The sequence below is a fragment of the Trichechus manatus genome, unplaced genomic scaffold (assembly GCF_000243295.1).
Source record: "Trichechus manatus latirostris isolate Lorelei unplaced genomic scaffold, TriManLat1.0 scaffold00027, whole genome shotgun sequence".
Classification (NCBI taxonomy): Eukaryota; Metazoa; Chordata; class Mammalia; order Sirenia; family Trichechidae; genus Trichechus; species Trichechus manatus.
The window spans coordinates 7920783-7947042 of record NW_004443963.1 but is presented as its reverse complement, the minus strand read 5'-3'; the positions used below and the strand labels follow the sequence as shown (position 1 = coordinate 7947042).

Genomic DNA, 26260 nt, shown 5'->3' with positions numbered 1-26260 from the left:
GTTTAATAAAATAGTTACATACATTATTCCTAACACTAACGGGGGTGGGGTGGGGAAAGGAGAAGCATATAACTATATTCATTCAAACTATATTCGTCCATGTACCACCTGAAATCATCTTGTACCTCCAGTGTTGCCACCAGACAAGCAGTTTTGGGAAACACAAGCCATCCCTGGGAGGACAGGGGTTCGAGCCCAGGCTTGACTGGCATTTCCCCACCTTCCCATCCTAACTGAGGGTAACAACAAGGGGACCCTCGAGGTGTCTGCACACCCCTCCCCTCCAGAAGTACCACGTTTCCTGTCAAAACAAACTCTTGGCGGAGGGGACGGCGGAGGCAGATCCGAGTGCCCTGGAAACCTCAGCAACAAACCCCAGCAACAAACCCCAAACACACGCTTCCGACCCCGCCCGACCCCCCACCCCGGGCAGGCCGGGGACACGGAGAGGGGATGCCTCCTTCCGGATCCCTGATTGTGGAAAGCCGCTCGCGGCGAGGTCCCTGGCACAAACCCAGCGAGATGTAAACAGCAGCGAAAAGGCCCCAACCCTGCCACCTCCGGAGCCCGAAGCCCGCGGCCACTCTGACACCCGCTGCGACCACTCAGCACCCGCTCCCCGCTCCCTCGCGAGACGGCAGTTCGAGGTCAAAGAAGGGAATCTGGGGGGAAGAGCAAAGAGCGGGGGCTTCATCACCCTTGGGGCCTCCCCTGTCCCAGGACGGGGTTCCGAAGTGGGACGTGGGAGGCCCTCTGGATGCCCTGCGGAGAGGTGTCCCCTCTGCCAGCGCTGAACTCTCACCTCTGAGCCAGCGACCCTCTCCCCCTGGATGGATACGCACCGGGGCCGGCGTGGAGAAAGGCTGAGGAGAAAGGCGACTGAGTGAACCGGGATGGGGGAGGGGGTCCTCTGGATGTCTCCTCACTGAGCACTACACAACCACCAGGAAAACTCACCAGCCCCACAAACCCCAGCCCTCTCAGTCCCCCCACGCGGTATTTAAAGGGCCCAGAGGGACTCTAGGGAGGCCGTCAAGGCGCTGCCATCACGCTAACCGGAGAGTGAAGTGGGCGAGACGGCGCGGCGGAGAGTGGGAATTCAGGGCACTTTAGCCGAACTTCCATAGATTTGATAGACTAAAGAAATACTTTTACTCATGTTCGGATCGCAGAGGACGAGGACAGCGTGAAGCGGAGGGAGTTTCGGATGCGAGAGGAAACGGTTCCCCCCCGCGAGCTGCGAGTGGTGCGGTCCGGGGAGTGCTATGGGCGGAGAGAGATGTGTTTACGGAACTAGGGCAGCAGCACCGCCGAGTGAGGCAGGCTCTGGGGGCGGGGCGAGGCTAGCGGCGCTAGTAGAGCGTGGAGCGAGCTATTGGGCTCCCTGGGCGACCCTGGGCAATGCTGCAAGTTCCTGGGCTGCTAGTGAAAGTGCTAGTCGCCGGACAGCCCTCATTTAGACGACGGAATCCAACGTGGTTGTCCACCATCACACCACCCATACATACAACATACCAATAACGTTGCAAGTGGGCTTTTCCACGGGCATTAGCAACCAACCGCGTCACTTAGGCTTGCTTCTACACCTCCACATAAACATGGGCCCAGATTTGCACCTGGGCGGGACGATTAGCTCCGGAGATCACACCCACCCAGGCTCTCGAGAGACGTAAACTTCACATGCGCGCAAAAGATAAAAGCGTCTTACTTCCTCTAGGGTTCTTGCCAGCATCTATCTCCCGGAGAAGTTTCAACATCGGTTAATGTAAATAACCAGTCACAGGAGTGACTCCGTGTGGTTAGGCCTACTGGTCAGCTCTGTGGGTGTGCTTCAGGGTGTTCAGAAACACGCTTCCCCCAGCCATGCACATGAAAACCAGTTTACATCAGTGAATGTATCTTCTGCGAGTTGTAAATTGGCATTATTTGGGAGATAATTTTATGCAGAAATTAAGTACTGAAGTATTTCTGTTTAGTGCTGAATCCATGTCTGGATCGTGGAGGCAAATTGGCCACCACAGTTCTGGAGAAAGACAGAAAGGCAACACCTTTAAGGAGGGTAGAAAACCAGTTATCCTAGGTGGAATAATTCAGTAGTTACAACATGGACTTGTCTTGGGTTCAAACCTTGGCTCTGACATTTACTACTCATGGGCTCTTGAGCAATTTACTTCTCTTTGTTTCCTTAAGATTTGTGAAATAGGGATAACAATGATAACTATTTCATAGGGTTATTAATGAAGATAAGTGAAAGAAAGCATGTTAAGGGCTTAGAGGTGTACACAGTAAGAACTCAATAATTGTTAATTATTGAAACTATTTGGCAAACCTCTCTAGCTGATGATCTGTATTACTTTCTATCTGTGTCTCTTTATGCCACTCTCGCCCCTCTTCTACAATACCCAACCTGCTATAAATCAAGAGATGCAGAGAAAATGCTGTTGCCACCCAGGTTCTTTCCTATCATTTGTTAAAATAAATCGTTAGAATAACAGAAGCCTCCAATTTCAAGTCTTGCCAAATAACAACCACCATCACAACAACTGCTATCACCACTGTAAAAATTGCACAATAGAAAGAATAACCAAAAATATCACCCAAACTTCTGGACACTGTGACAATGACACATTGCAGCATTGCTTCCTTTGTTAGCTCTGTAAGAACTTGTTAAGTATTGTTTAGGGTTATGGCATACCTTATGGCAGGTGATCATGAGTCAGGATAGTTGTCCAGTCTACCTGAGGGACCAGCTGCCTGGCCCTAGGCATGACACTTCCTTTTAAATGTCAAATATGTGACTCTCAAGCCACAGGAAGCAATTTTTGTCAAAGCAGGTGAGTCAAGTTTCAGGATGTGCTGGGGTGAGGTGCTTATAGCAGGGGAATTGGGGAAAGAATATTGAAGTGGAACAGGTGGAGTAACATCAGACAGCCGAGACAGGAAGAGAAAAGAGCCTGGAAGCACAGCCTTCTGTTATTTTGAAATTAAATAACTTGCTATCTGGAAACTCCAACTGCCCTCAGCCCAGCTTGTGTATAAAAGCACTTTGAAAAAATATAGTGCTTAAAAATGAGTCTTGTGTCACACCCTTGCTCCGATAGGTCAATTAACGATAGAACAGACTCCACTTTGCTCAGGTTATGTTCATAACCTTCTGAAAAAAAAGAAAAATGTCTGAAAAAGCAACCTCTTTAGCAAGTAAAATAGTAGCCTTTTTAGCTAAAAAGGATTCATTATTACACCTAATTTTTCTAACTTATCTTTTTTTGAACCACTTAGGGAACTCATGGTAATGCAATTTGTTTTTCCTCTATTAATTACACAATAGACCAAATTTGGTCTATTGCCCTTGGCAAATGACCAATGGCAGATTAAAATTTTTGCTCAGTGAAGAAATACAGATGCTCGTTTTCTTTTTATACATCTTATACCTGGGTTTTAAATTACAATGACCCTTTGGGAAAAATCACAGATAATCCACAAATATAATTTTGATATGGATTTGCAACCTCTCAACAATTTCACTTTTAGAGTGGAGCTGTATCTTGTGCTGATTTAATATAATGCAAATTCATCTATCCATATTCAGCTGAGGTAGGGATGGAGAGAGCACAAGAGAATAATTTAAACACTGTCAGTGATTTTGCCCCCTAGTTTTCTCTATGGGAATTGTGAGGCTGCTCTTCCTAAGTTGATTTTAGTTTCTGAGTGTCTTGTTTTCCAAACTTCTCACCCAGAGCTGGCTTTATGGGTGTGCAACCTGCTCAGGCCCCACACTTGGAAAGGCTCCACACTTGGTTTGGTGTTCAGCTGTCACCATTTTGAAATTGTTAAGGGGCCCGCATTTTCATTTCTCATAGAGTCCTGCATATTATGTAGCTGCTCCTGATTTTACCACACAGAGTATGAGATACTTATTTTTCCTCAACTTGTCCCCAAATACAAATCAATTATTGCATTTAGTTCTCAGTTGAAGGAACTGGTATCTGTTCCAATGCTGAAGGGAAAGAAAAAAACAAAATGGAATGTATCTTGGGTCTCATGGTCCATTTAAGAATTTTGATGTGCATGGACTGCACACAATTTTGACCTTATGACCTCCCTTTAGAACTTAAACCCTCACATAAGATGTGATTCCACCGAAACTAGAAAAATGATTAAATGGAGTTCCATCTCTTTTTCTCTCTCCTATCCATCTTAAGGTGCTACGGAGAGGACTAAAAAGCTGTGGGAGGAAAAAAATCAATATAAAACAGAAACAAGAAAAAGAATTTGGCTAATTCACAAACTAGATACTTTCCTCAGCGTTCAAAATTTAACCACACCTTCTTGGCAGGTTTTGTTTTGCTTTTCCTTTTGGTCTTGAAGATAAGGCACAGTTAGATCATTGAACAGTTTTGACTATTGATCAATGTTGATGTGTGACCAATTTTCCAAGGCACCAAAAACAGTTTTTTCCCTGACTCCATTGAATTAGTACAAAACTGAACGGTGTTTCCCATTCCAATTGCCTGTACTCTCGCACTCTTCTTAGAGGAGGCAGTTCTTTCCCAGTCGTCTTTTGAGTGCCTTCCAAACTGAGGGGCTCATCTTTCAGCACTATATCAGACAATATTCTGCTGCTATTTATAAGGTTTTCACTGGCTAATTCTTTTCAGAAGTAGACTGCCAGATCCTTCTTCCTAGTCTGTCTTAGTCTGGAAGCTCAGCTGAAGCCTGTCCACCAGAATGACCCTGCTGGCATTTGCATACGAGTAGCATAGCTTCCAGGATCACAGCAAAATGCAAGCCCCCACAGTGCAACAAAATGACAGACGTGTGTATTACTAGCAGAGGGTAAAAGTATCAAACAAATAAAAGGTTTTTGAATTTAGAATATGATTCTCTGCTCTTACATATACAATTTAATTGAAATAAATATTTACTGAATACTTACATGTTGGATATCAGTAGGTATAAGGGAAATATCAATGAACAAGAAACCATGATCTTTGCCCTTATGGAACTCACAGTCCACTGAGAAGACAGGAAATAAACTAACTTTTTTGCTATTATGTGACAAGTATTATGAATGGCTAAGAGTACAGATCTGGAGTCAAACAGGTAGACCTTTCTTATAATCCCTGCTCTGTCACTTAGGAGCTGAATGATCTTGCGAAAGTTAATTTAGCTAAATGTTATGGATTGAATTATGTCCCCCAAAAATGTGTGTCAACTTGGTTAGGCCATGATTCCTAGTATTGTGTGGTTGTCCACCATTTTGTCATCTGATGTGATTTTCCTATGTATTGTAAATCCTACCTCTATGATGTTAATGAGGCAGGTTTAGAGGCAGTTATGTTAATGAGGCTGGACGTAATCTACAAGATTAGGCTGTATCTTGAGACAACGTCTTGAGATATAAAAGAGAGAACTGAGCAGAGAGAAGAGGGACTTCATTACCGCCAAGCAAGGAGAGCCAGGAGCAGAGTGTGTCCTTTGCACCTGGGGTCCCTGCACTGAGAAGCTTCTAGATGAAGGGAAGTTTGGTGAGAAAGACCTTCCCCCAGAGCCGACAGAGAAAGAAAGCCTTCCCCTGGAGTTGGTGCCCTGAATTCAGACTTCTAGTCTCCTAGACTGTGAGAGAACACATTTCTGTTTGGTAAAGTCATCCACTTGTGGTATATCTGTTATACCAGCACTAGATAACTAAGAGAGTGATCTTCAGTTTTATCTGTAAAAGGATTAATAGCAATACCTTCCTCTTAGTATTAAGCACATAAGATAATGCATATGCCTAATCACGGACTGACACAGTTAATGCTCAATAAATGTTAGCTATTACTACTACTGTTATTGCTCTTAGGTGCTGTCAAGCCCATTCCGACTCATAGCAATCCTATGTACAACAGGATGCCATCCTCACAATTGTTCCTATGCTTGAGCCCATTGTTGCATCCACTGTGTCAATCCTCTCATTGAGGGTCTTCCTCTTTTTCACTGACCCTCTATTTTACCAAGCATGATGTCCTTCTACAGGGACTGGTCCCTCCTGATAACATGTCCTAAGTATGTGAGACATAGTCTCGCCATCCTCGCTTCTAGTGAGCATTCTGGCTGTACTTCTTCTAAGACAGATTTGTTAGTTCTTTTGGCAGTTCATGGTATATTCGATATGCTTCGCCAACACCGCAATTTAAAGGTGTCAGTTCTTCTTCAGTCTTCCTTTATTCATTGTCCAGCTTTCAAATGCATATGAGGCGATCAAAAGCACCATGGCTTGGGTCAGGTGCACCTTAGTCGTTAAAGTGACATCTTTGCTTTTTAACACTTTAAAGAGGTCTCTTGCAGCAGATGTGCCCAAGGTGATGTGTCATTTGATTTCCTGACTGCTGCTTCCATGGGTGTTGGTTGTGGATCTAAGTAAAATGAAACCCTTGACAACTTCAATCTTTTCTCCGTTTATCGTGATGTTGCTTATTGGTCCAGATGTGAGGATTTTTGTTTTCTTTATGTTGAGGTGTAATCCATACTGAAGGCTGTGGTCTTTGATCTTCATCAATAAGTGCTTCAAGTCCTCTTCACTTTCAGCAAGCAAGTTTATGCATCTGCATAACGCAGATTGTTAATGAATCTTCCTCCAATCTTGATGCCCTATTCTTCTTCATATAGTCTAGCTTCTTGGATTATTTGTTCTGCATACAGATTGAATAAGTATGGTGATGCACACCTTTCCTGACTTTAAAACACGTGGTATTCCCTTGTTCTGTTTGAATGACTGACACTTTCTCATGACCACAATTAAGTGTTCTGGAATTCCCATTCTTCACAATGTTATCCATAATTTGTTATGATCCACACAGTCGAATGCCTTTGCATAGTCAATAAAACACAGACAAATATCTTTCTGGTATTCTCTGCTTTCAGCCAGGATACATCTGACCTCAGCAGTGATGTCTTTTGTTTCATGTCCTCTTCTGAATCTGGCTTGAATTTCTGGCAGTTCCTGTCAATGTGCTGCTGCAGCTGCTTTTGAATGATCTTCAGCAAAATTTTACATATGTGTGATATTAATGATATTGTTCGACAATTTTCACATTCTGTTGGATCACTTTTCTTTGGAATGGGTACAAATATGGATCTCTTCCAATTGGTTGGCCAGGTAATGGTCTTCCAAATTTCTTGGCATAGATGAGTGAGCACTTTCAGCACTATATACGTTTACTGAAACGTCTTAATTGATATTCTGTCGATTTCTGGAGCCTTGTTTTTCCCCAATGCCTTCAGTGCAACTTGAACCTCTTCCTTCAGTACCATTGTTCTTGATCATATGCTACCTTCTGAAATGGTTGAATTCTTCTTGGTATCGTGACTCTGTGTATTCCTTCCATCTTCTTTTGATGCTTCCTGTGTCATTTAATATTTTCCCCATAGAATCCTTCAATATTGCAACTCGAAGCTTGAATTTTCCTTCAGTTCTTTCAGCTTGAGAAATGCCGAGTATGTTCTTTTCTTTTTGGTTTTCTAACTCCAGGTCCTTGCACATTTCACTATAATACTTTACTTTGTCTTCTCAAGCTGCCCTTTGAAATCTTCTGTTCATTTCTTTTACTTCATCATTTCTTCCTGTCTCTTTAGATTACTGCTACTACTGCTACTATATTGTGTTAAGAACAATTACCCCAAGCCTTGAATAATTAATCAGATACTATCAAAAAACTTGGAAATACGCAAAGGGGTCACTGGATGTCCTTCAGATGTAGCACTGTGTAGAGCAGTGTGGTAGCAACCTATCCAGGGATTAACTGATTCTGTAGGACTGTGTACCTCTGTTTGACTTGCTATTTACTATGGATTTGAATATTTTATAACTTTGTAAAAGTAAATGTTAATTTATTGAAAACTGATAACAATGCAAATGACTCTCGTCCATTAGAAATACAAGGGAAATTATTTCTGTTCCATAGAAAAGATAACTCCAAAGGCTACTTTTTAAAATTTAATTTTTTTTATTGTACTTTAGATGAAGGTTTACAGAACAAATAGTTTCTCATTAAACAGGAGTACATATATTGTTTTATGACAATGGTTAACAACCCCACGACATGTCAACACTGTCCCTTCTCAACCTTGGGTTCCCTATTACCAGCTTTCCTGTCCCCTCCTGCCTTCTAGTCCTTGTCCCTGGACTGTTGTGCCCCATTAGTCTCATTTTGTTTTATGGGGCTGTTTAATTTTCCAAAGGCTACTTTTTATTGCCCTGTATTACATTAACCAATTTTGTATCTAACCTAGTAATCTCATTCTAAGATTTTTTTTTAAATGCCTTTCTTTATGGAATACATAAACCCCTGTTCCTCCTGTTCTCCTTAAACCAGCTTTATCATTTTACTGGCTCCTTTTTGAATTAATGAAGTGAATGATTTTATTTTTAACCTGCGTTTGTTTTATTTTATGTGAGTCATATTTTTAACTTTTTGAAAACTATACTCTGTCAAATAGACGTCAATTCAAAGTGCTAGGTAGGAAGAACATGTCATCCAAATCTGAGGACTAGGTAGGGCTTCTCAGAGAAAGTAATATCTAAGCAGAGACATGGATAAAAAGTCCTCAAGTGACCTCAAGTCCTGAGATACTGTATTTGAGTCAAGTTCCTTGTAGAAAAAGAAATCAGTTAGCTTAAATGACTGGTATGAAACTCTGCATTGCTTAGCCAAAAATCCAAATTGGTTTAAACCACTTCATCAAAAGTGTGGTGAAATCCATGTGAAATTGTGCACTATAGATTAGTAACTAAACACAAGTAAACCTGTGTGTACCATGCTTGCTGGTTGATTTGCCCCTGTTTTGGCACCACTAGTCTATGATAGAACAATCCGAGAAGCTGGACTATACGAAGAAGAACAGGACATCAGGATTGGAGGAAGACTCATTAACAACCTGCGTTATGCAGATACACAACCTTGCTTGCTGAAAGTGAAGAGGACTTGAAGCACTTACTGATGAAGATCAAACACCACAGCCTTCAGTATGGCTTGTGCCTCAACATTAAGAAAACAAAATCCTCACAATTGGACCAATAAGCAATATCATAATAAACGGAGATAAGATTGAAGTTGTCAAGAGTTTCATTTTACTTAGATCCACAACTAACACCCAAGGAAGCAGCGGTCAGGAAATCAAAGGACACATTGCATCGGGCAAATTTGCTGCAAAAGACCTTTTTAAAATGTTAAAAAGCAAAGATATCACCTTGAGGACTAAGGTGCCCCTGATCCAAGCCATGGTGTTTTCAATTGACTCATGCTTGTGAAAACTGGACAATGAATAAGGAAGAGCGAAGAATTGATGCCTTTGAATTATGGTGTTGGCAAAGAATATTGAATATACCATGGACTGCCAGAAGAACTAACAAATCTGTCTTGGAAGAAGTACAGCCAGAATGCTCACTAGAAGCAAGAATGGCGAGACTGTGTCTCACATACTTAGGACATGTTATCAGGAGGGACCAGTCCCTGTAGAAGGACTTCAAGCTTGGTAAAATAGAGGGTCAGTGAAAAAGAGGAAGACCCTCAGTGAGAGGATTGACACAGTGGTTGCAACAATGAGCTCAAGCATAACAATGATCACGAGAGTGGCCCAAGACCGGGCAGTGTTTTGCTCTGTTGTACATAGGGTTGTTATGAGTCGGAACTGACTCAATGCCACCTGCCAACCTGCCAACAACAACAACAATCCATGAAAATTGTGTAAGATTCATTATATTTGCTAAATAAGGTGAGCAATTCACTTCAATTTCTAGTCTAGATAGATGGTCCCAAGAGATTTCCTTAGGAGCCCAGAACCAAAACATAAGCTTGGTACGGAGGGAGATACAATCATGGGATTTCAGCCCCAAGATGAATTTTGTCTGAATGTCACAGATCCCATCTCTCTTATATGTGGCTTACATAACTTATTTGCATGATTTGCCTCATCCCTTAAGCATTAGAGCTTTTATCATGGCTTTCATCAATGAAATGCACTAAGCATTACTGGTTACAAAATCAGACTTCAGACGAGTTTTTAATTTGCAGTATGTATTGCACCCCTCATGCGTCTGTCAGTTTGCCATACCATGGGGGCTTTCGTGTTGCTGTGATGCTAGAAGCTATGCCACCAGTATTCAAATACCAGCAGGTTTTGGCAGATAGGTTCCAGCTGAGCTTCCAGACTAAGACAGACTAGAAAGAAGGACACAGGGGTCTACTTTTGAAAAGAATTAGCCGGTGAAAATCTTATGAATAGCAGTGAAACATTGTCTGATATACTGCTTGAAGATGAGCTCCTCAGGTTGGAAGGCACTCAGAAGATGTCTGGGGAAGAGCTGCCTCCTCAAAGTAGAGTTGACCTGAATGACGTGGATGGAGTCAAGATTTCGGGACCTTCATTTGCTGATGTAGCATGACTCAAAATGAGAAGAAACAGCAGCAAACATCTATTAATAATTAGAATGTGGAATGTATAAATATGAATCTAGAAATATTTGAAATCGTCAAAAATGAAATGGAACACATAAACATCGATATCCTAGGCATTAGTAAGCTGAAATGGATTGGTATTGGCCATTTTGAATCAGACAATCATATGGTCTGCTATGCTGGAATTGACAACTTGAAGAGGAATGACGTTGCATGCATCATCAAAAAGAACATTTCAGGATCCATCCTGAGGTACAACCCTGTCAGTGATAGCATAATATCCATACACCTACAAGGATGACCAGTTAATACAACTTTATTCAAATTTATGCACCAACCACTAAGGCCAAAGATGAAGAAATTGCAGATTTTTTTTAACCAATTTCTGCTGTCCAAAATTGATCGAACATGTAATCAGGATGCATTGATAATTACTGGTGATTGGAATGCAAAAGTTGGAAATAAAGAAGGATTGATAGTTGGAAAATATGGCCTTGGTGATAGAAACGATGCTGGAGATTGTATCATAGAATTTTGCGAGACCAACGACTTCTTCATTGCAAATACCTTTTATCAACAACATAAACTGTGACTATATACATGTGGACCTCTCCAGATGGAATACACAGAAATCAAATCAGCTACATCTGTGGGAAGAGACGATGGAAAAACTCAATATCATCAGTCAGAACAAGGCCAGCGGCCAACTGTGGAACAGACCATCAATTGCTCATAGGCAAGTTAAAATTGAAGCTGAAGAAAATTAGAACAAGTCCACGAGAACCAGAGTACAACCTTGAGTATATTTCACCTGAATTTAGAGAGCATCTGAAGAATAGATTTGACTCGCTGAACACTAATGACTGAAGACCAGATGAGTTGTGGAATGACATAAAGGACATCATACATGAAGAAAGCAAGAGGTCATTAAAAAGACAGGAAAGAAAGAAAAAACCAAAATGGATGTCAGAAGAGACTCTGAAACTTGCTCTTAAACATCAAATAGCTAAAGTTAAAGGAAGAAATGATGAAGTAAAAGAGCTGAAGAGAAGATTTCAAAGGGCAGCTCGAAAAGACAGAGTAAAGTATTATAATGACATGTGCAAAGACCTGGAGGTAGAAAACTAAAAGGAAGAACAAGCTTGGCATTTGTCAAGCTGAAAGAACGGAATAAAAATTCAAGGCTAGAGTTACAATATTGAAGGATTCTGTGGGAAAATATTAAATGACACAGGAAGCATCCAAAGAAGATGTAAGGAATACACAGAGTCACTATTCCATAAAGAATTGGTTGATGTTCAACCATTTCAGGAGGTAGCATATGATCAGGAACTGATGGTACTGAAGGAATAAGTCCAAGCGTCACTGAAGGCACTGGGGGAAAAACAAGGCTCCAGGAATTGATGGAATACCAGTTGAGATGTTTCAACAAATGTATGCAGCACTGGAAGTGCTCACTCATCTATGCCAAGAAATTTGTAAGACAGCTACCTGGCCAACTGTCTTAGTCATCTAGTGCTACTCTAACAGAAATACCACAAGTGGATGGCTTTCACAAAGAGAAATTTATTTTCTCACTGGTCTAGTAGGCTAGAAGACCAAATTCAGGGCGTCAGCTCCAGGATAAGGCTTTCTTTTTCTGTCAGCCTTCTTCTCATCACTGTTTCCCCAGACTTGGAGCTTCTCCGTGCAGGGACCCCAGATCCAAAGGATGCACTCTGCTCCTGGCACTGCTTTCTTGGTGGTATGACGTCCCCAACTCTTTGCTTGCTTCCATTTCCTTTTATCTCTTGAAAGATAAAAGGTGGTGCAGGCCACACCCCAGGGAAACTCTCTTTACCTTGTATCAGGGATGTGACCTGGGTAAGGGTGGTGTTACAATCCCACCCTAATCCTCTTTAACGTAAAATTACAACCACAAAATAGAGGACAACAGCACAACTCTGGGAATCATGGCCTAACCAAATTGATATACACATTTTTGGGGGGACACAATTCAATCCATGACACCAATCAACTGGAAAAGATCCATATTTATGCCTATTCCAGAGAAAGGTGATCCAATGGAATGTGGAAATTATCAAATATCATTAATATCACACACGTAAAATTTTGCTGAAGATCATTCAAAGGCAGCTGCAGCAGTTCATCGACAGGGAGCTGCCAGAAATTCAAGCCAGATTCAGAAGAGGATGTGGAATGAGGGATATCATAGATGATGTCAGATGGATCATGGCTGAAAGAAGAGAATACCAGAAAGATATTTACCTGTCTGTTATTGAGTATGCAAAGGCATTCAACTGTGTGGATCATAACAAATTATAGATAGCATTGTGAAGAATGGGGATTCCATTACACTTAACTCTGCTCATGAGAAACCTGTACATAGATCAAGAGGCAGTCATTTGAACAGAACAAGGGGATACTGCGTGGTTTAAAGTCACGAATGGTGTGCATCAGGGTTGTATCCTTTCACCATACTTCTTTAATCTGTATGTAGAGCAAATAATTCGAGAAGCTGGACAATATGCAGAAGCATGGGGCATCAGGATTGGAGGAAGACTCATTAACAATCTGCGTTATGCAGATACACAACCTTGCTTGCTGAAAGTGAAGAGGACTTGAAGCACTTACTGATGAAGATCAAAGACCACAGCCTTCAGTGTGGATTACACCTCAACATAAAGAAAATAAAAATCCTTACAACTGGACCAATAAGCAATATCATGATAAACGAAGAAAAGATTGACTTTGTCAAGGGTTTCATTTTACTTGGATCCACAATCAACACTCATGGGAGCAGCAGTCAGGAAACCAAAGGTCACATTACATTGGGCACATCTTCTGCAAAAGACCTCTTGAAAGTGTTAAAAAGCAAAGCTGTCACTTTAAGGACTAAGGTGCGCCTGATCCAAGCTATGGTATTTTTGATTGCTTCATATGCATGTGAAAGCTGGATGATGAATAAAGGAAGACCGAAGAAGAATTGATGCCTTCGAGTTGTGGTGTTGGCAAAGAATATTGAATATACCATGGATTGCTAAAAGAAGAAACAAATTTGTCTTGGAAGAAGTACAACCAAAATGCTACTTGGAAGCAAGGATAGTGAGACTACTTCTCACATACTTTGGACATGCTATCAGGAGGGACCAGTCCCTGTAGAAGGACATCATGCTTGGTAAAGTAGAGGGCCAGCGGAAAAGAGGAAGACCCTCAAGGAGATGGATTGACACAGTGGCTGCAACAATGGGCTCAAGCACAACAATGATTGTGAGGATGACACAGGACTGGGCAATGTTCTCTTGTACATAGTGTCACTATGAGTTGGAACTGACTGGACAGCACCTAACAACAACAACAATGTATCATACTGACTTGTAGTAATTTGATTGCATGAAAAATCAAAAACAAAAACAAAACAAACACCAAACCAGTTACCATCGTGTTGACCATGATTTATGGCAACTTCATGTGTGTCAGAGTGGAACTATGCTTCACAGGGTTTTCAATGGCTGATTTTTTGGAAGTAGATCGCCAGGGCTTTCTTCTGAGATGCCTCTGCGTGAACTCCAACCTCCTAGCTGTCTGTTAGCAGCCGAAGGCAGAAACTGTTTGCACCACTCAGCGACTCTGATTATATGAATGTCACTCTTATTAGACTGTGAATTTCTTGGATTTAAGGACTGTATCCATTTTACATCATAAATGTGAAATCATGTAGGACTGAATTCAGAGGATCATTCCAGGTTGTCTGACTGTGAACTGACTGGGACTTGGGGGTTCCTTCCTACCAGCAGGAGATGTTGTGCCAAAACTCAACTTCTCATAAGCTCCTGAGGTCTCCAAGTGCTGGCCCGCTAGTGTTCACCAACTCTCCCCTCAACAGCTGCCTCCCAACCTCAGACTTCCTGGTGGCTGAGACCCCAGTGTTTCTTCATTGTGAAGTCATTCTCATGCTTGCTTGATAAAAGGGGGAACAACAGGGGTGGGAGTCCTTCTGCAGTACAGCTCTGAAGAACATTTGGCTGTGCCCTAGCTCAAGTGCACCTCTTGGCCATAAGCCAAGAGAATGGGAGCTACTTCTACCAATGTCTGGGACCTCAGCTAGAAGATGTGAAGGCAGAGGGTAAGAATCATTGGAAAGTATGTTCACTTGTGTGTCTGGTGGTTGACGCTGGGAAGACTCAAATAATTGGGGCTCCTGGGCATCTCCATGTAATCCCTCTGTCTTAGTTATCTAGTGCTGCTATAACAGAAGTACCACAAGTGGATGGCTTTTAACAAAGAGAAATTTATTTTCTCACAGTCTAGTAGGCTACAAGTCCAAATTCAAGGCATCAGCTCCAGGGGAAGGCTTTCTCTCTCTGTTGGCTCTGGAGGAAGGTCCTTGTGATTCATCGGTCTTCCCTTGATCTGGGAGCTTCTCAGTGCAGGAACCTCAGGTCCAAAGGACGGGCTCTGCTCCCGGCACTGCTTTCTTGGTGGTATGAGGTCCCCATATCTCTCTGCTCACTTCTCTCTTTTATATCTCAAAAGAGATTGGCTTAAGACACTACCTAACCTTGTAGACCTCATCAATATAACTGCCACTAATCCATTTTATTACATCATAGTGATAACATTTACAACACATAGGGCAATCGCGTAAGATGATAAAATGGTAGACAATCATACAATACTGGGAATCGTGACCTAGCCAAGTTGACAGATATTTTTGGGGGACACAATTCAATCCATGACACCCTCCAATACAGTGGCTTCAGGGTAGCTGGACTTCTTACATGGCGGTTCCCAAAGCACGTGCCCGTAGAGTGAGATCCAGGTGGAAGCTGTATCACCTTTTCTAACCTGGCTTTGCTAGTCATTCATTGTAATTCCTTCACATTCTATTAGTAGACATCAGTCACTAGGACCAGCCCATATTCAAAGGTAGGGGAATTAGACCTCATCTTTTGTGGGAAGAGTGTCAAAGAATTTGCAGACATGTTTTAAAACTGCCACAAACCCCACCTGTTTCTTATACTTTAGGGATGCTCAATCATTCTTTTTTTTTTTTTTTTTTTTGGTTGGACTCAAACATACCAATGATCATGAAGACAGCACAGGACCAGGCAATATTTCTTTCTGTTTTACATAAGGGCCCCATGAGTCAGAGCCCACTGGACAGCAACTAAGAAGAAACCATTGATCTCTGAATTTGTGGTCATGCTTTTAGTTACACTATACTCTCTCCTTGCAGTACCTTTTTTCTCACAGGTTTACCTCCCAAACTTCTACTCACCATTTAAGATTCAGCTCAGATGCCAGCTGCATCATAACCCTCCGTCGCCCAACATTTGGAAGCAATCACACCCTTGTCTGTGCTCCCCATAGACCTCTCTTTGAAATTTCCTTTGGTGACCTGAACACATATTTATTAAACGGAGAAATAGAATAGAATAATAAAATCTCAGATGTGAAAGTGACCTTAAATGTTAACTTAGAACATCTTTTTTAGTTTATTTGTTTCTATTCATGTCCATTTTCCCTTCTAGATTTTTAGTATGTTAAAGGCAGGGACCAAGTTTGACTTACCTTTGTAACCACCCCTACCCCACCATTCCACCTCTAACCCCTCCAGCAGCACTCTGGCCATAGTAGGTATCTTAGTTTCCTGGTGCTGCTGTGAAAAAATACCACAAAGTGGCTGGCTTTAAAGAAAATGAATTTATTGTGTCATAGTTCTGGAGGCTCAAATTCCTTATCAGGGTATTTGCTGTGTTGTGTTGATTTCTTCTGAGGTCTCTGAGAGAGAAATTGTTCTAAGCCCCTCTCCTAGCTTCTAGTGGCTCCCAGCAATCCTTGGCATTCCTTGGCTTGTAGATTCATCTTCACACGGCATCTTCCCCCATCTGTCTCTGTCTCCTTATCTGTTCTCCTCTTTTATAAGACACCACTCAGATGGAATTAGGACCCGCCCTATTCCAGTATGATCTCATGTTTACTGATAACATCTACAAAGACCTTATTTCCAAATAGAGTCATGCTCGTAGGTACCAGGGGTTAGGATCCCAACATATTTTTGGGGGACATAATTCAATCCATAACACTAGGTTTTCAAAGAATGTTAGTTGAGTGAACAAGCTGGCCTCCCCCAACATTCACATACGGCTGTACGCGTGCACACACATGCATGGTTGCACACACTATACTAACTTGCTACTTCTCTGTTTATCAGGTAATATTTGGTTTGAGGCAAGTTGGAGCAGTTGGAAGCAATAATCTCCAAATGCTGAAAGAGCGTGGAATGCTCTTAATCCACCAGATGCAGTAGGTCAGAATTAATGGTCCTTATCATGGTTACTCTCCATCCAACAACCACTTTTCCGGAGAAGGTTGATATTGTTCCACACAGAGGCTACAGGTTTTAGCTTCACATTTCAATCCATCCTTTTCAGCCCCCTCCTTCCCTGACTTTCTCATCTCCAAAGGCAGCCATAGCAAGTCATAGCAAATGGATTAACCATGATCATTCTGCTCATGGACAATATCAGGTCTAAAAAAAAAGCACAACTCACCATTGACCAGTTGTTGATTATAAACAAGTGATGTTGCAAAAATTTTCAGGGAATACTTTATAATAATACCTGGTTACAAATAGGAAACTTAAACTTAGGCGGCTCATGAAACACTATTCAACCAATAATGTCTTTGAAATACCAAACAGTTGCAGTGAAAACCAATAATACAATGCTGGTAGTCAAACAAAATTGAAAAAAAAAAAAGTGAGTATAGTTTTTGAAACAACTTTTCTAGCATGATGATGTTTGAGGGAAAAGCTAACTTAAGGAAAGGAAAATGAGTAAGTAGTTGGAGAATTTTTTTTTCTGGCACTTTTACTAAAGACTTCTTGGCACTATCCGTGACTTTGAAGATTGATTTACCTAGTTCATTGTTATAGCTAACTCTGATTCTTTACTCATGCTTTCTTTCTCTTGTATAGCCCAAAAGTCCCCATCCTCACAAGTTTGTGAGTAGAAAATGAGGTCACAGTTCCTTTCTGTGCTTAAAGTGTGATGGCATAAGTGCCTACCAACTGTACTGCTTAAGGTGAGTCTCCTTTAAAGCATTCCGCAGTTGTTTCTGGGGCCTCACATGTGCCTCTGAGATTATAAGCACCACATCGCATTAGGCCTGCTTGTCCTCTCCTAGTTAGATTCCTGAGGGTTCAAGTACATTGCTCACAGAGATTCTTGGAGACTACACCTCTGCTAACATGAGCCATAGGACAGCCAATGTCCATGCCAAACAAGACAACCCTTGGATGCTTCCAAAGCTTCCAAATCTTGGGGTAGCAGAGTGGTGCTGGATTCGCAGCAGAGATAGGGCTGAGCCTCCCCCCAACCCCAGCCTTGTATACACTCTCATTTGCTTATGCTCAGAGTCTCACCAAGCCTTCCTTGATCAGTTCCAACACAGTTTGGCCTCATTGAAACAGTTCTGTCAGTGGCCAGCCCAAGAACATTGGTGCTAATCATTAGATTACTAGTCAGACATGACTTTTTTAAAAATTATATTCTTATTCAATGGAAAGAAAAGGGAAGATAGAAGTGAGGTTTTCCTAAAGATTTTGGCATCAGAAGAGGTGTGGAGAGGAAGAAGAAACTTTAAAAGGACTTGTGTCTGTATGTGAACATGCTCTCTTGGCCACGAAGTGAGGTGGAGTCAGACAAGCTATTATTTCATTCAGCAAATATTTGCTGAGGCTCTACTAGGTGCCAAGCACTGTTTGTATCCAAAGAACCTAGCAGCGAACAAAATAGGCAAAATCCCTGTCTTTACGGAGCTCACGTTTTAGTAAGGAGACGTAGGAGCCACAGAAATAAATAAATGTACCCATGTTATAATTTCAGGTATGACAAAGGCTATGGTGAAAAATAAAACAGGTAAGGAGATAGACAGGCATGGGTTCTATTTCAGGTAGCTTAGTCAGGCAAGGCCTCAGACTAAAGTAACATTTCAGCAGAAATCTGAGCGAAGTGAGGCGTAAGTCTGTAGATACGTTGGGAAAGAATGATCTAATAGAGGGAACAGCAAGTGCCAAGGCCCTGAAGTGGGAGCATGCTTGGTATCCTTAAGAAACAGCCAGGACCAAGTGTGACTGAAGGGTGGTGAGTAAGGGGAAGAGGGTAGGAGGTAAGGTTGGAAGTAACCCATGGCCAGATGGCTCAGGGCCTGTAAGCATTGAGAAAAGCTGTCAATGTTACTCTAAGGATGACAGGAAGTGATTGGAGGGAAGTGGCAGGATATGATTGATGTTTTAAAAGAATCACCCCAGCTGCTGTGAGGATAACAGAGCATAGTGGGGCAAGAAGGAAGCAGGGAAACCAGTTAGGAGGCTGTGGCAGTAATTCAGATTGGGACGTTGGTGGCTGTCGTAGGGCTGTGCTGGTGGTGTGGTCCCTGTGGACAGAGCAGTTGGATGTGCTTCATTTGACTTCTGTGCGGGAGGTATACTTCATGCTGCAGCTTTCTGACACCCACATCCGACAGTTAAGAAGGAGATTACCTGGGATGGATATAATTGCCTGGTAAGTGAGGAAGAAAACAAAATCCAAACTCGTTGCCATCAAGCCTGTCTCGACATATAGCGACACGATAGGATGAAGTAGAACTGTGCCATACGGTTTCCAAGGCTGTAAATCTTTACAGCAGCAGACTGCCACATCTATCTCTGGCAGAGCGACTGGTGAGTTTGAACCGCCGATCTTTCCATTAGCAGCTGAGCGCTTAACCACTGTACCGCCAGGGCTCCTGAAGAAGAACATAGTGTCATCAAAAATCCTCAGGAAAATCCCCAAATGCAGCCTGAGACTCTGGTAGTTTTTGTTGCTGTTATTGGCTGCTGTCGAGTCAGCCCCCGACTCGTGGTGACCCCGTGCACAATGGATTGAAATGCTACCCAGTCCTGCCACATCCCCTTGACTGGTAGCAGATCATACCATTGTGATTCATTGGGTTTTCACTGGCTGAGTTTTGGAAATAGAGCATCAGGCCTTTCTTCCTAGTCTCTTTTAGTCTGGAAGCTCTGCTGAAACCTGTTCAGCAGTATAGCAACATAAAAGCCTCCACTGACAGACAGTGGTGGCTCTGCATGAGGTGCATTAACCAGGAATCGAACCTGAGTCTCTTGCATGAAAGGTGAAAATTCTACCGCTGAACCACTACTACGCTGAGACTCTGGCATCTCTTTGTAATTATTTTTCCTTCTCGAGGGGACAGATGGGACTAGTGGGTTATAACCATTGCTCTTAGGGAAGGCATGCCAAGGTGGCTACCTCTATTCAGGAACAGTGCTTTCAGCTTCAAGGAACAGAAATCCCAATTCAAACTGGCTTAAACACCGAGGAAATCATCTACATGGCAGGAAGTCTGGCAGTATCCTGCTTGCTTGCACATCTTGATATGCGTATCTTTATAGACAGAACCCTCTGATCCGCTTGACTTTGTCTTTTTTCCAGAACACTTATCTTCTAGGATACTATGTAATAGACTTATTTTTCATGTTTGTTGAGTATTGTCTTTCTCTCCCATGAGAATTAAGCTCCATGTGGACAGCAGTCATTATTTTGTTCTCTTGATATCCTAAGTGCCTACAATGGTGCCTGAAACATAGAAGGCCTTTAATAAATACTTGCTGAGTAAATGAAGAAAAGGGTGAAACATCCCAAGTAAGGCAAAAGGAGGGTCACAATGGACCCACAATTTCTGCCCTGGGGAAGTAAAAAAAAAGAGCCAGGAATCTCTCTCTGTTTGCTGAACAGTTTTCTTGTGGCCTCCAAAGGGGCAAGTCCAGAGGCTGCAACCCCAACCCCACTGTCATTTGATGCCTAGCCATAGAGTGAGAGATGCCAGTTTTAAGACCTTCAGGCCTCACCAAGTGGTGGATATTCCCTGACAATGCATTTGATAAAGATGAAAGAGTGTGTGATCTTCTGACTGGTCTCTGCCTCTGAATTTTGTCTTGCGATAAACAGCATCCCTAATTTTGGCAGGCCAGGAACACATGAGAAAGGGCAGAAGCACATGATACCATTTCCTTAAGGATGCAGCTGTGGTAGGTTCATTTTATTTCAGTGCCTGCTTATTAAAGTCTCACTTTCTTATGTTATAGACACTGTGAAAGATGTTGAGGATATAACAATGACCATGAGACAGTCCTGGCCCTCTTGTTTATGGGGGGCAGGGGTAGTGAGGGAGCCAGTTTAGAGTAGCAGACAAAATATAAAGATAATTATAATCAAATATGATACGTGTGGTATTACATGTATATGCCAGGCATGCTAGTACTGAGAAAGATTAACTCCATGTTGGGGGGAACAGACAAGACTACAGAGAGGAGGGGACTCTTAAGCAGGATTTTGAAGGCTGAATAGGAGTTTGCCAGGCAAGCATGGAATAGGAGTGGCAGAGTGATGCCCCAGGGAGAGGAACAAGCAAGTATAAAGATAAGGGCATATCACTGTGTGTTTAGAAAACTACAAATGGTGATGTATTGCTGGAGTGCTATGTACAAGGAAAGGAATTACCAAAATTGAGTCTGGAGAGCTGGACAAGGGTCAGAGAATTGTATACTCTGTTAAGGGGCTCAGGGTTTATTTTAGGTGATGAGTTTTCATTAAGAGAGTGACATGATAGATTTGTATTTTTTTTTTTTTTAATTGTGGTTTAAGTGAAAGTTTACAGCTTAAGTCAGTTTCTCATACAAACATTTATACACACATTGCTATTGGACCCTAGTTGCTCTCCCTATAATGTGACAGCACGCTCCTCCTTTCCACCCTGGATTTCCCGTGTCCATTCAACCAGCTCCTGTCCCTTGTTGCCTTCTCATCTAGCCGACGGACAGCAGCTGCCCATTTAGTCTCATGTATCTACTGAGCTAAGAAGCACACTCTTCACAAGTATCATTTTATGTCCCATAGTCCAGTCTAATCTTTGTCTGAAGAGTTGGCTTCGGGAATGGTTTCAGTTCTGGGCTAATGGAGAGTCTGCGGGCCGTGTCTTCCGGGGTCCTTCCAGTCTCAGTCAGATCATTAAGTCTGGTCTTTTTAAGTGAAATTGAGTTCTCCACCCCACTTTTCTCCTGTTCCATCAGAGACTTTCTGTTGTGTTCCCTGTCAGGGCGGTCATCGGTGGTAGCTGGGCCCATCTAGTTCTTCTGGTCTCAGGCTGATGGAGTCTCTGGTTTATGTGGCCCTTTCTGTCTCTTGGGCTAATATTTTCCTTGTGTCTTTGGTGTTCTTCAATCTTTTTTGCTCCAGGTGGGCTGGGACCAATTGATGTATCTTAGATGGCTGCTTCCTAGCTTTTACGACCCCAGATGCCACTCACCAAAGTGAGATGCAGAACATTTTCTTAATAAACTTTATTATGTCAATTGACCTAGATGATCCCCTAAACCCTGGTCCCCAGACCCCTGCTCCTGCTACTCTGTCCCTCGAAGTGTTTACTTGTATCAGGAAACTTCTTAGCTTTTGGTTTAGTCCAGTTGTGCTGACTTCCCCTGTATTGTGTGTTGTCCTTCCCTTCACCTAAGATAATTCTTATCTACTATCTAGTTAGTGAATACCCATCTCCCTCCCTCCCCACCCTCATAACCATCAAAGAACGTTTTATTCTGTGTTTAAACCATTTCTTGAGTTCTTATAATAGTGGTTTCATACAATATTTGTTCTTTTGTGACTAATTTCACTCAGCATAATGCCTTCCAGATTCCTCCATGTTATTAGATGTTTTTCAGATTCATCATTGTTCTTTATCGTTGCTTGGTATTCCATTGTGTGAACAGACCATAATTTGTTTATCCATTTATCCATTGAAGGGCACCTAGGTTGTTTCCATCTTTCTGCCATTGTGAACACTGCTGCAATGAACATGGGTGTGCATATATCTATTCGTGTGACGGCTCTTATTCTCTACGATATATTCCAAGGAGTGGGATTGCTGGATCTTGTGGTACTTCTATTTCTAGCTTTTTAAGGATGTGCCAAATCGATTTCCAAAGTGGTTGTACCATTTTACATTCCCACCAGCAGCGTATAAGTGTTCCAGTCTCTCCACAACCTCTCCAACATTTATTATTTTGTGTTTTTTGGATTAATGCTAGCCTTGTTGGGGTGAGATAGTATCTCACTGTAGTTTTGATTTGGATTTCTCTAAAGGCTAATGACTGTGGGCATTTCCTCATGTGTCTGTTAGCTGCCTGACTGTCTTCTTTGGTGAAGTTCATATCCTTTGCCCATTTTTAAAGTGGGTTATTTGTCTTTTGTTGTTGAGGTTTTGCAGTATCTTGTAGATTTTAGAGATTAGATGCCGATCAGATTTGTCGTAGCCAAAAATTTTTTCCCAGTCTGTAGGTTGTCTTTTGACTCTTTTGGTGAAGTCTTTTGATGAGCATAAGTGTTTGATTTTTAGGAGCTCCCAGTTATCTAGTTTCTCTTCTGGTGTTTGTGCATTGTCACTTATGGTTTGTATTCTGTTTATGCCATGTATTAGGCCTCCTAGCATTGTCCCTATTTTTTCTTCCATGATCTTTATCGTTTTAGATTTTATATTTAGGTCTTTGATCCATTTTGAGATAGTTTTTGTGCAAGGTGTGAGGTATGGGTCTTGTTTCAGTTTTTTGCAGATGGATATCCAGTTATGCCAGCACCGTTTGTTAAAGTGACTGTCTTTTCCCCAATTAATGGACTTTGGGCCTTTGTCAAATATCAGCTGCTCATAGGTGGATGAATTTACATCTGGATTCTCAATTCTGTTCCATTGGTCTATGTATCTGTTGTTGTACAAGTACTAGGCTGTTTTGACTACTGTGGTGGTATAATAGGTTCTAAAATCAGGTAGTGTGAGGCCTCCCACTTTGTTCTTCTTCTTAAGTAATGCTTTAGTTATCTGGGGCCTCTTCTCTTTCCATATGAAGTTGCTGATTTGTTTCTCCATCTCATTAAAAAATGCCATTGGAATTTGGATCAGGATTGCATTGTATCTGTAGATTGCTTTGGGTAGAATTGACATTTTCACAATGTTGAGTCTTCCTATCCGTGAGCAAGGTATGTTTTTCCACTTACGTAAGTCTCTTTTGGTTTCTTGCAGTAGTGTCTTGAGGTTTTCTTTCTGTAGGTCCTTTACATCTCTGGTTAGATTTATTCCTAAGTATTTTATCTTCTTGGGGGCTATTATAAATGGTACTGATTTGGTGATTTCCGATCAGAAGTTCTCTTTGTTGGTGTAAAGGAATCCAACTGCTTTTTGTATGTTTAGCTTGTATCCTGACACTTTGCTGAAATCTTCTATTGGTTCCAGTAGTTTTCCTGTGGATTCTTGGGGGTTTTCTGTGTATAAGATCATATCATCTGCAAATAAAGATACTTTGACTTCTTCCTTACCAATGTGGATGCCCTTTATTTCTTTTTCTAGCCTAATTGCTCTGGCTAGGACCTCCAGTACAATGTTGAATAAGAGTGGTGATAAAGGGCATGCTTGTCTGGTTCCCATCCTCAAGGGGAATGCTTTCAATCTCTCTCCATTTAGGATGATGTTGGCTGTTGGCTTTGTATAAATGTCCTTAATTATGCTGAGGAATTTCCTTTCTATTCCTATTTTGCTGAGAGGTTTTATTATGAATGGGTGTTGGACTTTGTCAAATGCCTTTTCTGTGTCAATCGATAAGACCATGTGGTTCTTGTCTTTTGTTTTGTTTATGTGATGGATTACATTGATTGTTTTTCTAATGTTGAACCATCTCTGCGTATCTGATATGAATCCCACCTGGACCTGATGAATTCTTTTTTTTGATATGTCATTAAATTCTATTGGCTAGAATTTTATTGATGATTTTTGCATCAATGTTCATGATGGATATTGGTCTGTAATTTTCTTTTTTTGTGGTGTCTTTACCTGGTTTTGGTATGAGGGTTATGCTGGCTTCATAGAATGAGTGTGGGAGTGTTCCATCCTTTTCTATGCTCTGAAATACCGTTAGTAGTAATGATGTTAACTCTTCTCTGAAAGTTGGGAAGAATTCTTCAGTGAAACCGTCAGGGCCAGGGTTTTTTTTTTTTTTAATTGGGAGTTTTTAAATTACTTTTTCAACCCCTTCTTTTGTTATAGGTTTATTTAGTTGTTCTACCTCCGTTTGTGTTAGTTTAGGTAGGTAGTATGTTTCTAGCGATTTGTCCACTTCCTCTAGGTTTTCAAATTAGTTAGAGTACAATTTTTCATAGTATTCTGTTTTGATTCTTTTAATTTCAGTTGGGTCTATTGTGATATCACCCATCTCATTTATTATTTGGGTTATTTGCTTCCTCTCCTTTTTGTCTTTTGTCGGTTTGGCCAATGGTTTATCAATTTTGTGAATCTTTTCAAAGAACTAGCTTTTGGTCTTTTTAACGGTTTCAATTGTTTTTCTATTTCATTTAATTCTGCTCTAATTGTTATTATTTGCTTTCTTCTGGTGTCCAAGGGCTTCTTTTTCTGCTCTCTTTGTATTTGTTTGAGTTGTAGGGTTAATGTTTTGATTTTGGCCCTTTCTTCTTTTTGGATGTGTGCGTTTATTGCTATAAGCTGACCTCTGAAGCCTGCTTTTGCTGTGTCCCAAAGGTTCTGGTAGCATGTGTTTTCATTGTCATTTGATCCTGTGAATTTCTTTATTCTGTCCTTAATTTCTTCTATAACCCAGTAGGTTTTGATCAAGGTGTTGTTCAGCTTCTATGTGTTTGATTTTTTTCCTGGTTTTTCTGTTACTGATTTCCGCTTTTACAGCATTATGGTTAGAAAAGATGCTTTGTAATATTTTGATGCTTTGGATTCTGTTAGGCTTGCTTTATGGCCTAATATGTGGTGTATTCTGGAGAATATTCCATGTGCATTGGAAAAGAAAGTATACTTATCTGCCGTTGGGTGGAGTGTTCTGTATATGTCCATGAGGTCAAGTTAGTTGATTGTGGTATTTAAATCTTCTGTGTCTTTACCGAGCTTCTTTCTGGATATTCTGTCCTTCACTGAAAGTGGTGTGTTGTAGTATCCTACTACTATTGTGGAGCTGTCTATCTCTTTTTCAGTGCTGTTAGAGTTTGTTTTATGTATTTTGGAGCCCTGTCGTTGGGTGGGTAAATATTTATTATGGTTATGTCCTCCTGGTGTATTGACCCTTTAATCATTATATAGTGTCCTTCCTTATCCTTTGTGGTGGAGTATACTCTAAAGTATATTTTGTCAGATGTTGATACTGCCAATCCTGCTCTTTTTTGATCATTGTTTGCTTGATATATATTTTTGCATCCTTTGAGTTTTAGTTTATTTGTGTCTTTAAGTCTAACGTGTGTCTCTTGTAGGCAGCATATAGATGGATTGTGTTTTTTTATCCATTCTGCCACTCTCTGTCTCTTTATTGGTGCATTTAATCCATTTATATTCAGCATAATTATGATAGATATGAGTTTAGTGCTGTCATTTTGATGTGTTGTTGACAGTTTCTTTGTTCCACTTAATTTTCTGTGCTGACTCATTTTTCTTTATGTATTTTTATCTTTTCCATTGTTGATTTTGTATTTGCTGAGTCTTTATGTATTTCTTGTTTTTTATTTTGATGTATAGGATTGTTAGTTTCCTTTGTGGTTACCTTAATATTTACCCCTATTTTTCTAAGTTTAAACCACTCTTTTATTTCTTTAAATAGCCTTGACTTCCTCTCCATATGAAAGATCTATGACTACTTTTTTTTAGCCCCTCCTTTTTGTTTTGATGTTGTCATCTTTTACATATTGACTTCTCTCTTTCCC

General features: G+C 41.3%; 2 protein-coding genes across 3 annotated transcripts in view; one reads left to right on the top strand and one right to left on the bottom strand.

The window, feature by feature from the left end:
* The window catches only part of TCP11L2 (t-complex 11 like 2), a 45250-nt gene extending 44279 nt beyond the window's left edge, over nucleotides 1–971 (bottom strand). The window contains exon 1 of one of the 2 annotated variants that reach the window (XM_004373786.2): nucleotides 843–971. The gene's annotated coding sequence lies outside the window, so the exon portion shown is untranslated. Of the gene's footprint in view, nucleotides 1–802 lie in introns of both variants that reach the window. The other variant, XM_023729003.1, reaches the window with a different exon arrangement.
* CKAP4 (cytoskeleton associated protein 4) overlaps nucleotides 1–26260 on the top strand; it is a 67740-nt gene that overhangs the window by 256 nt on the left and 41224 nt on the right. Inside the window, exons 2-3 of the mRNA XM_012554795.2 lie at nucleotides 434–741; nucleotides 1173–1246. Of these exons, the coding sequence (XP_012410249.1) occupies nucleotides 434–741; nucleotides 1173–1246 (382 nt within the window). The remainder of the gene's footprint in view (nucleotides 1–433; nucleotides 742–1172; nucleotides 1247–26260) is intronic.